This window comes from Eurytemora carolleeae, unplaced genomic scaffold (assembly GCF_000591075.1).
Source record: "Eurytemora carolleeae unplaced genomic scaffold, Eaff_2.0 scaffold1451, whole genome shotgun sequence".
NCBI classification, from domain to species: domain Eukaryota; kingdom Metazoa; phylum Arthropoda; class Copepoda; order Calanoida; family Temoridae; genus Eurytemora; species Eurytemora carolleeae.
In genome coordinates this window covers 1-11,083 of record NW_019397346.1, presented here as the reverse complement: position 1 = coordinate 11,083, position 11,083 = coordinate 1, and the positions used below count along the sequence as shown (strand labels likewise).

General features: G+C 33.0%; 2 protein-coding genes across 2 annotated transcripts in view; both read left to right on the top strand.

Moving 5' to 3' along the window:
* LOC111713666 (V-type proton ATPase subunit C) overlaps positions 1-8,764 on the top strand; it is a gene marked incomplete in the record, with an annotated part of 11,482 nt that extends 2,718 nt beyond the window's left edge. Inside the window, 9 exon segments of the mRNA XM_023488591.1 lie at positions 2,719-2,842; positions 3,831-3,954; positions 4,772-4,885; positions 5,409-5,514; positions 5,798-5,871; positions 6,554-6,622; positions 7,516-7,568; positions 8,018-8,159; positions 8,344-8,764. Coding sequence (XP_023344359.1) covers positions 2,719-2,842; positions 3,831-3,954; positions 4,772-4,885; positions 5,409-5,514; positions 5,798-5,871; positions 6,554-6,622; positions 7,516-7,568; positions 8,018-8,127 — 774 coding nt within the window.
* Positions 8,764-10,877, top strand: LOC111713667 (V-type proton ATPase subunit D). The gene is made up of 4 exons (XM_023488592.1): positions 8,764-8,870; positions 9,206-9,322; positions 9,495-9,599; positions 10,686-10,877. The coding sequence occupies exons 1-4, from the start codon at positions 8,802-8,804 to the stop codon at positions 10,860-10,862; spliced, it is 468 nt and encodes a 155-aa protein (XP_023344360.1). The 5' UTR covers positions 8,764-8,801; the 3' UTR covers positions 10,863-10,877.
* The last annotated feature ends 206 nt before the right edge of the window (positions 10,878-11,083 follow it).

The window sequence follows — 11,083 nt, the reverse complement described above, 5'->3', positions numbered from 1 at the left end:
GGGATTGTTCACCTATTTAAAGGGATTGTTCACCTATTTAAAGGGAGTGTTCATCTATTTAAAGGGATGGTTCACCTATTTAAAGTGATCTTTTACATATTAAAAGGGAGTGTTCATCTATTTAAAGGGATGGTTCACCTATTTAAAGGAATTGTTCATCTATTTAAAGGGATAGTTCACCTATTTAATGGAATTGTTCTTCTATTTAAAGGGATTGTTTACCTATTTGAAGGGAGTGTTCATCTATTTAAAGGGAGTGTTCATCTGTTTAAAGGGATTGTTCACCTATTTAAAGAGATTGTTCACCTATTTAAAGGGAGTGTTTATCTATTTGAAGGGATTGTACACCTATTTAAAGGGATTGTTCACCTATTTAAAGGGATTGTACACCTATTTAAAGAGATGGTTCATCTATTTAAAGGGAGTGTTCACCTATTTAAAGGGAGTGTTCATCTATTTAAAGGGATGGTTCACCTATTTAAAGTGATATTTTACATATTAAAAGGGAGTGTTCATCTATTTAAAGGGATGGTTCACCTATTTAAAGTGATCTTTTACATATTAAAAGGGAGTGTTCATCTATTTAAAAGGATGGTTCACCTATTTAAAGGGTTTGTTCATCTATTTAAAGGGAGTTTTCACCTATTTAAAGGGATTGTACACCTATTTAAAGAGATGGTTCACCTATATAGAGGGATTGTTCACCTATTTAAAGGGATGGTTCATCTATTTAAAGAGATTGTTCATCTATTTAAAGAGATGGTTCATCTATCTAAAGAGATGGTTCATCTATTTAAAGAGATGGTTATTTAAAGAGATGGTTCATCTATTTAAAGAGATGGTTCATCTATCTAAAGAGATGGTTCAACTATTTAAAGAGATGGTTCATCTATCTAAAGAGATGGTTCATCTATTTTAAAGAGATGGTTCATCTATTTAAAGAGATGGTTCATCTATTTAAAGAGATGGTTCATCTATCTAAAGAGATGATTCATCTATTTAAAGAGATGGTTCATCTATCTAAAGAGATGGTTCATCTATTTTAAAGAGATGGTTCATCTATCTAAAGAGATGGTTCATCTATTTAAAGAGATTGTTCATCTATTTAAAGAGATGGTTCATCTATTTAAAGAGATGGTTCATCTATTTAAAGAGATGGTTCATCTATCTAAAGAGATGGTTCATCTATTTAAAGAGATGGTTCATCTATCTAAAGTGATGGTTCATCTATTTAAAGAGATTGTTCATCTATTTAAAGAGATGGTTCATCTATGAAAAGTGATGGTTCATCTATTTAAAGAGATGGTTCATCTATTTAAAGGGAGTGTTCATCTATTTAAAGAGATGATTCACATATTCAAAGAGATTGTTCACCTATTTAAAGGGATTGTTCACCTATTTAAAGGGATGGTTCACCTATTTAAAGGGAGTGTTCACATATTTAAAGGGATTGTTCTCCTATTTAAAGGGAGTGTTCGCCTATTTAAAGAGATGGTTCATCTATTTAAAGGGAGTGTACACCTATTTAAAGGGAGTGTACAACTATTTAAAGGGATTGTTCACCTATTTAAAGGGACTATTTACCTATTTAAGAGATGATTCACCTATAAATAATAACTGGACAAATGTACAACTATACAAATGTACAACTATTTAATTGTACAACTGTACTTCTGTACAGGTTTTTATTTTGAAAAGCTGTATAAATGTGCAATGCACAACTGTAAAAATGTACAAATGTACAACTGGACAACTGTACATCAGTACAACTTATCTATTTAAAGAGATGGTTCATCTATTTAAAGAGATGGTTCATCTATTTAAAGAGATGGTTCATCTATCTAAAGAGATGGTTCATCTATTTAAAGAGATGGTTCATCTATCTAAAGTGATGGTTCATCTATTTAAAGAGATTGTTCATCTATTTAAAGAGATGGTTCATCTATGAAAAGTGATGGTTCATCTATTTAAAGAGATGGTTCATCTATTTAAAGGGAGTGTTCATCTATTTAAAGAGATGATTCACATATTCAAAGAGATTGTTCACCTATTTAAAGGGATTGTTCACCTATTTAAAGGGATGGTTCACCTATTTAAAGGGAGTGTTCACATATTTAAAGGGATTGTTCTCCTATTTAAAGGGAGTGTTCGCCTATTTAAAGAGATGGTTCATCTATTTAAAGGGAGTGTACACCTATTTAAAGGGAGTGTACAACTATTTAAAGGGATTGTTCACCTATTTAAAGGGACTATTTACCTATTTAAGAGATGATTCACCTATAAATAATAACTGGACAAATGTACAACTATACAAATGTACAACTATTTAATTGTACAACTGTACTTCTGTACAGCTTTTTATTTTGAAAAGCTGTATAAATGTGCAATGCACAACTGTAAAAATGTACAAATGTACAACTGGACAACTGTACATCAGTACAACTATACATCTGTACAACTGTACATCTGTACAACTGTACATCTGTACAACTGTACAACTTTACAAATGTTCAGATGTACAACTGTACAACTGTACAACTGTACAACTGTACAACTGTACAACTGTACAATTGTACATCTGGAACGCTGTACAGTGTACAATGTTTCCACTGTTTCTATATCAGTGTTGGACAGATTGATTCAGATATAACAGATTAATTCGTAAATTTATTTATATATTTATTTATTGATTAATTGATTGTTAGATTGATATTATAGGTTGGGCAGATTGAGTCTGACTTAAAGAACAAGGCGGCCGCCTACAACGGGCTCAAGAGTAGTTTACAGAATATTGAGAAGAAACAAACTGGGTCCTTGGTGGCTCGCAATCTTGGAGATCTTGGTATTCATTCATTCACATCCTTTCATTCATCCTTTCATTCATCTTTTCATTCACCTATTCACTCATTCATTCATTCATTCATTCATTCATCCTTTCATCAATTTATCCTTTCATTCATTCTTTCTCTCATTCATTCTTTCAGTCTTTCATTCATCTTTTCAAATTTTAATTATGCTTTCATTCATCCTCTCATTCATCCTTGCATCCTTTCACTGGTCTTATTTCTTCCTTCTTTTATTCATTCATTCATTATAACCTTTCATTCATTTAACTTTTTACTTAGTTATGTGTTTTATTTTTATACATACTTATTAATTTATTCATTCATTCTCTCAATTTAAACTTATTCATTCTTATTTGAATCATTCATTCATCTATGTTTGACCTTTTTTTTAAACAATTTATTATTTTTGAATTTTTAATCTTATAAATTGGATACAGTTGATACAGACAAATTCTGATTTAATTCTTCTTCTTGTCATCGTTTCTCCCTTTTCTTTTCCTTCTGTTGACTGTCCCTAATTTTGATAATTTTGACAGAAAATAAAAATTTGTCAAAACCAGTATGTACTGGGACACTCTGCTCCTTTGTAGTTGTAGTAATTTTCAGTTTTATTGCCTAACTCAAGAATGCTTGACTAGACAAAAGGATTGAAGGTTGATGCAGTGCTGTTTCAGCTTCAACCCATACTTTCCCAAATGATTTCTCCATTCACTAACGGAACAAAATTGATGGTGTAGAGCTTATCATCGGAGAGTTCCCTACCATTTTCCTGTTCAATTTTCTTTTTTCTTCTTGTTTCTTGTTTGTAGGTTTCTGCAATTTTACTTTGAGTTGCATGAAATCAATTCCAAATGCTGCTTGTGACAAATAGGTAGGGGTGAGTTGTAGGAATTGGATGTAGGTCAGGAAGGGAGGGTATATGGTTGAACTTTATTTTATGATTTAATTTTTTTAATCAATTAACTCATTGTTTTGTTTATTTAGTGAAAAAGGAACACTTTGTGCTTGACTCTGAGTATTTAACAACCCTACTTGTTGTTGTTCCTCTCTCTACCATCAATGATTGGAACCTTAAGTACGAAAAGCTCACTGATATGGTGGTTCCCAGGTAGTGCTTTTACTGACATCTAGCATGGTGGGAAAATTTGCATTTCATTAAATGCATTCACTGACATCTACTGGGGAAACTATTCAGTATGTTTAATGACATCTAGTGGAAAAACTTTGCACTTTTATTTAATGTATTTACTGACATCTATTGGGGAAGCTATTCAGTGCTGTTAATGACATCTATCGGGAAAACTTTTCACTTTTTATTAAATGCATTCACTGACATCTATTGAGGAATCCATACAGACCTCCAGTGGAAACCTTAACATTTAAACTAATGCAATCCGACATCTGTTGAGGTGCTCAGTGCTTTTAATTACATCTAGTGGGAAAACTTTACATTGTATTCAATACATTTACTGACATCTATCGGAATAACATGGCATTAAATAAAATATATCTTATTTATTAAATTAAATGCGTTTATTGCATTTGTGGAAAACCTTGATATTTGGCTAATTTGTTAAAAGCTTTTCAAGTTTTATTACTATCAAATTACACTTGCAAGATTTTGAAGAATCAACATTCTATCACTTTTGGGGTATTTGAGTCTGACTTGAAGAACAAGGCGGCCGCCTACAACGGGCTCAAGAGTAGTTTACAGAATATTGAAAAGATACAAACTGGGTCCTTGGTGGCTCGTAATCTTGGAGATCTTGGTATTCATTCATTAATCCTTTCATTCATCTTTTCATAATATATGGGATATATTTTTCTCATTGAATCTTAAAGTTTTAGAATTTATTAAAAATATCTCTGCTTGTATTTTCTGGAAAAAAGTCCATACGAATTTAAGCTATTGTCACTCCCCCTAGGTCCTCACAGCTGGTGTACCAGGATAATGACCACGCCCTAGTCACCGTCTCTCTGTTCATCAAGGTGGTCGACGAGTTCAAGAACAAGGCTAGGGAGTGCAGGTTCCTTGTCAGGTAGTTCAGATACCCCTTTTTATCATTCTTTCCTTCTGTTGTTCCAACATTAAGACTCAAGACTAAACAACCTCAAGACAATAAAGTATTTTTCGACGATGTCTAATGACAAACCTAGGAAAAAAGGTGTTGACTTTGGATATAAAAAACGAAACTTTATTTACCCTAGGGATATAAAATGTGAAACTTGATCTACCCTTGCGATATTAAATGTGAAACATTAACTACCCTTGGGATATAAAATGTGAAACTTGATCTACCCTGGGGATATAAAATGTGAAACTTTAACTACCCTAGGTAAATAAAATGAGAAACTTTATCTACCCTAGAGATATAAAATGCGAGACTTTAACTACCCTAAGGTTATAAAATGTAAAACTTTATCTACTCTAGGGATATAAATATGAAACTTCGATGCAACCCTAGAGATGTAAAATGTAAAAACTTTAACTACCCTAGGGAAATAAAATGAGAAACTTTATCTACCCTAGGGATATAAAATGAGAAACTTTATCTTCCCTAGGGACTTCTCATACAATGATGAAGAGCTTAAAGCTGGAAAAACTGAGCTGACTAAACTTCACACAGACAAGAAGAAACAGTTTGGACCTCTGGTTCGATGGTTAAAGGTAAAATCATGAAATATAATAATTGAACTCTAACACCTTCCATTAGTCATCTATGGTGAATATATGAAAAATTTTATTCATGAATCAATATTTATAAATAGTTTAAAAAGTTGTCGTTGCTGTTTTATCTTTTATGATTTTTAGTCGCAATTTTTTATTTTATGAAGTTCCATTTTTATTTTTATTTCTTTGATAAAATTTCCTCTGTGGGGTTTCTCGAATAATCTGAATTAAAAACTTAAAAGTAATTCTTTTCATATTTTATATGTTTTCTTCGTTTTAGGTAAACTTTGGTGAGTGCTTCACTGCCTGGATTCATGTGAAGGCACTTCGTGTTTTCGTAGAGTCAGTTCTCAGGTTTACATACATTTAATAATCTATATATATATTTTGCTAAACTTTTTCTGTTTGTCTGTCTGTTTGTATCCAATAAACGTCAAAACGGCTGAACCTATCTGGCCCAAATTTTGTGTAGGACCTCGCATGACATGGAAATGGTTTATGAGTGATCAAAATTTTAAAAATTAGCCTCCAACAAAATTCGATTTTCATTAAATTTTGAAAATCCACGTAATTTTTTTTCATAAAATCCGTGAACATTTTTTTAATTGTTATATTATGTTTACAAAGAGAAAAAGTTTTAAATTGAAATGGAAGATGCTTCGTTCTCTGAGAGCCTAGTTTAATAATTATAAATTTTGTATAAGGAAATAATAGATATTTTCGGTTGATGCTTCATTCTACTGTTTCTTTATCTTTAAATAAAAAAACACCCACCTTACCTCACCGCCGCTTGTCCTTGGAATGAGATTAGAGATGGGTTCAGTTAACGCAATTAAAAGTAGAGAATAAGTAAAGTACAAGTTAAGTACTTATTAGTACAGTACACTATTGATGATTTAAATCCATAAAATAAAAACAGCTGAAATCAGCTAATCAGTCAGTATGTATCAGTCAATCAATTTTTAATAATATCAATCAGACCATCAATCAATTAATCAATCAATTTAATTCAATGAATCAATCAATTTTCTTTTAGATTTGGATTACCGGTTAATTTCCAGGGAATGCTTCTTCTTCCTCAGAAGAAACAAATGAAGAAACTCAGGAAAATGTTCTTAGAATATTATACTGGTGTGGACACCTATTATTAATTACTAGTAGAGACAATCTACACAAATATATTGGAACTATCAATTACTAGTAAAAACATCTACACATTGATATTGGAACTATTGATTAGTTAGTAGAGATACCTACAAAATGATATTGGAACTGTTAACTATTAGTAGAGTCATCTACACAATGATATTGGAACTACTAATTAATAGAAGAAACATCTACACATTGATATTGGAACTATTAATTACTAGTAGAAACATCTACACATTGATATTGGAACTATTAATTAGTTAGTAGAGAAATCTATACGATGATATTGGAACTATTAATTACTAGTAGAGACATCAATACAATGATATTGGAACTATTAATTACTAGTAGAGACACCAATACAATGATATTGGAACTATTAATTACTAGTAGAGACACCAATACAATGATATTGGAACTATTAATTACTTGTAGAGACATCTGTACAATGATATTGGAACTATTAATTACTAGTAGAGACACCAATACAATGATATTGGAACTATTAATTACTAGTAGAGACACCAATACAATGATATTGGAACTATTAATTACTAGTAGAGACACCAATACAATGATATTGGAACTATTAATTACTAGTAGAGACACCAATAAAATGATATTGGAACTATTAATTACTAGTAGAGACTCCAATACAAAGATATTGGAACTATTAATTACAAGTAGAGACACCAATACAATGATATTGGAACTATTAATTACTTGTAGAGACACCATTGCAATTATATTTATTATTATTAATTACTAGTAGAGACATCTTTGTAATGATATTGGAACTACTAATTCACTGCGGTGTTTTATTATCTATTTAACTGAGAATATTATTAGAGAGGTTCTCAACGATCTGTATCTACATCTAGACACAGCAGGGACAATTGGAGGTAATACTTCAAAACTATAATATTTAACGTTTTTTTATTATCAGTTTCCACTTTACTGTTATTGTACTGTGCTGTACTGTACTGTATTATGCTGCACTGTACTGTACTGTACTGTACTGTACTGTACTGTACTGTACTGTACTGTACTGTACTGTACTGTACTGTACTGAACTGTACTGTACTGAACTGTACTGCACTGCACTGCACTGCACTGTACTGTACTGTACTATACTGCACTGCACTGTACTGTACTGCACTGCACTGTACTGTACTGTACTATACTGCACTGCACTGTACTGTATGTACTGTACTGTACTGTACTGTACTGTACTGTACTGTACTGTATTGTACTGTATTGTACTGTACTGTAATTACCTATATATACTATGATATGCACTATATATTCTACTGTACTGCACTACATCTACTTTTTTACTGCATATATTCAGGATCTGAAGATATCCCAACAGGACTGGGTCTGGGACAGGGAGAGTACTACCCCTACGTCTACTACAAGATGAACATTGATATGATCGCAACAACTTCAGTTCTCAATTAATCGAAAAAAAATCGTTTTCCTTGTCTAATTAGGGACGGGTATCGTTATTTTGCGAGATTTTAAATTTTAAAATTTTTTAATGTCTGATTTTATTACATTACAAAGCAAACTTAGACCGTAACAACAATTGATATGTTTTAAAAACATCAGATTCTTGGAGTTTAAATTTTAAAAACTAAGCTGACAACGATACCACTCTTATCTCTTTCTGTTAAGTGTGTATTTGAGGGAGATTTTAATTGTTTAATTCGTCCTTCTTATGTAAAGTTTCGCGGATTTTTAAATCTAGTTTTTCCCTCATTTTCCGATCTGACTCGATGCGTTAGAGAAATTAAATATTTATTATTTATGAATGTTGATAGAATAAAGCTGGTTTATCATTTTATTGAAAATCTTAATTTTATATTTTATTATTTATTTGTGCAGAAAAGTGAAGGTTTTCAAAACAATTTTTTAAGCCCTTGATAATTAGTTTAGTTTGTCATTTTCTATAATTTAACTTTTTGATTGTAACTAGTCGACCTGAAAAGTGTTAATTTTTTCTGTGCATTTTCAATTGTGATTTTAATACACTCATGGGCATCAAACTGTACATGGAGTTTATCTTGGTCCTGCTTCATCTCTGTTTGTTTACAGATAGTGCAGTACACTTTACACAGTAGTACATAAACATAATGAGTTCAGACAAGATCAACGTTTTTCCCTCCAGAGGTGCACAGACCACGATGAAGGGTCGACTGAAGGTCATTTTTTAACTATTTGCGCATTTTTCTTTTGTTTTCTTATTTTTACAAATATTTTCAGAAACCAGGTTTATAGTCAGCTAGAAGTAGTTGAACCGGTAGACAAAGTTGAACCAGTTCAAGTGCTCCCGGTTCTACCACTTATTGCTTTTGATTTAATCCGGTTCCAATACTTACTATTCAAATTATTTCATTCCTATGTAGTTTTATTGTCATTTCTGTCCCAAAGAAAGGAATAAAAATGATTATTTATGATTATTTTGCAAATTTGCAAGACTCGCTAGTCGCTAAGTTTCTTAAACATATACATAGTTTACAATAGATAATGATTATAGGGTGCACAGAAAGGCCATAGCTTACTGAAGAAGAAGGCTGATGCTCTGCAAATGAAGTTTAGAAGTATTCTCAAGAAGATCATTGACACCAAGCAGACCATGGGCGAGATCATGAAGGTTTATTCATTTGTTCATTTGTTCATTTATTTGTCATTTGTTCCATTTATTCATTGGTTCATTGATTCATTGATTCATTGGTTCATTGGTTCATTGATTCATTGATTCATTGATTCATTGATTCATTGATTCATTGACTCATTGACTCTTACTCACCTACCTACCTACCTAGGAAGCCTCCTTCTCTCTAGCTGAAGCAAAGTTTGCATCTGGTGATTTCAACCATGCTGTACTGCAGAATGTAAACAAAGCACAGATAAAGATCAAAACAAGGAATGCATAATCTTCAAACTAAATAGAAAATGTTTGTAAAATTCACCTTCCTCATATGCAGGGGGATATGAGTTTTTGAAAAATCATTACCCTCCATACCTTAATTTCCCCCCTCCCCCCCCCTTTTGAACAGAAGTTTTAATTACAAGAGAAATCTAATTTTTTCTTTTTACACCTGTATGCCTAGGCTGAATTTAACACTGATTTTGACATTGATGACCCTTTTTGACATTGCTGATCACTTTGACATTGCTGACCGCTTTGACATTGCTGACTGCTTTGACATTGCTGACTGCGTTGACATTGCTGACCGCTTTGACATTGCTGACTGCTTAGACATTGCTGACTGCTTTGACATTGCTGACTGCTCTGACATTGCTGAACGCTTTGACATTGCTGACAGCTTTGACATTGCTGACCACTTTGACATTGCTGACCACTTTGACATCGCAGACCGCTTTGACATTGCTGACTGCTTTGACATTGCTGACTGCGTTGACATTGCTGACTACTTTAAAATTGCAGACTGCTTTGACATTGATGACTGCTTTGACATTGCTGACTGCTTTGACATTGCTGACCACTTTTATATTGCTGACCGCTTTAACATTGCGGACCGCTTTGACATTGCTGACTGCTTTGACATTGCTGACTGCTTTGACATTGCTGACCGGTTTGACATTGCTGACTGCTTTGACATTGCTGACTCCTTTGACATTGCTGACTGCTTTGACATTGCTGACTGCTTTGACATTGCTGACCGCTTTGACATTGCTGACTGCTTTGACATTGCTGACTCCTTTGACATTGCTGACCGGTTTGACATTGCAGACTGCTTTGACATTGCTGACTCCTTTGACATTGCTGACTCCTTTGACATTGCTGACTGCTCTGACATTGCTGACTCCTTTGACATTGCTGACTGCTTTGACATTGCTGACTGCTTTGACATTGCTGACCGCTTTGACATTGCTGACCGCTTTGACATTGCTGACCGGTTTGACATTGCTGACCGTTTTGACATTGCAGACTGCTTTGAAATTGCTGACCACTTTATATATTATGTATTTGATTATGCTCTAACAGGAAGGACAATGTTGCTGGGGTGAATCTCCCAGTATTTGAGGCCTATCAGGTATTTGTTATGATTAAAGGTTACAGCCGGGACACTTTCTTGCCCCTCCTCATTATTCATTATTGCATTATACAGAGTAAAATTCTTATCCCTGTAACAAATCTAGACGCGATTACTATACTCAAAGTCTAATAAAGAACACACTTATCTCTATCTCTAGCCAACTCTCAAGGCTCTCTATTCTCAGCCAAACTCTAGGCTCTATATACGTCTGTATAAATCAAAGAATACTATTGAACTAATTTTATTTATATACAGGTGGATAAACTGACCGGGCTATCCCGGCAGGGTCAACGAACAGATAATTAAGATATTTACAGATAACATAGATAGCATTATACTTGATACAGAAT

Bases quoted from the DNA above. Each gene is read 5' to 3' on its own strand.
- LOC111713667 (XM_023488592.1), top strand. From the start codon at position 8,802: ATGAGTTCAGACAAGATCAACGTTTTTCCCTCCAGAGGTGCACAGACC. The intron at 8,871-9,205 runs GTCATTTTTTAA...TAATGATTATAG, and splicing joins CGATGAAGGGTCGACTGAAG to GGTGCACAGAAAGGCCATAG. The intron at 9,323-9,494 runs GTTTATTCATTT...CTACCTACCTAG, and splicing joins CCATGGGCGAGATCATGAAG to GAAGCCTCCTTCTCTCTAGC.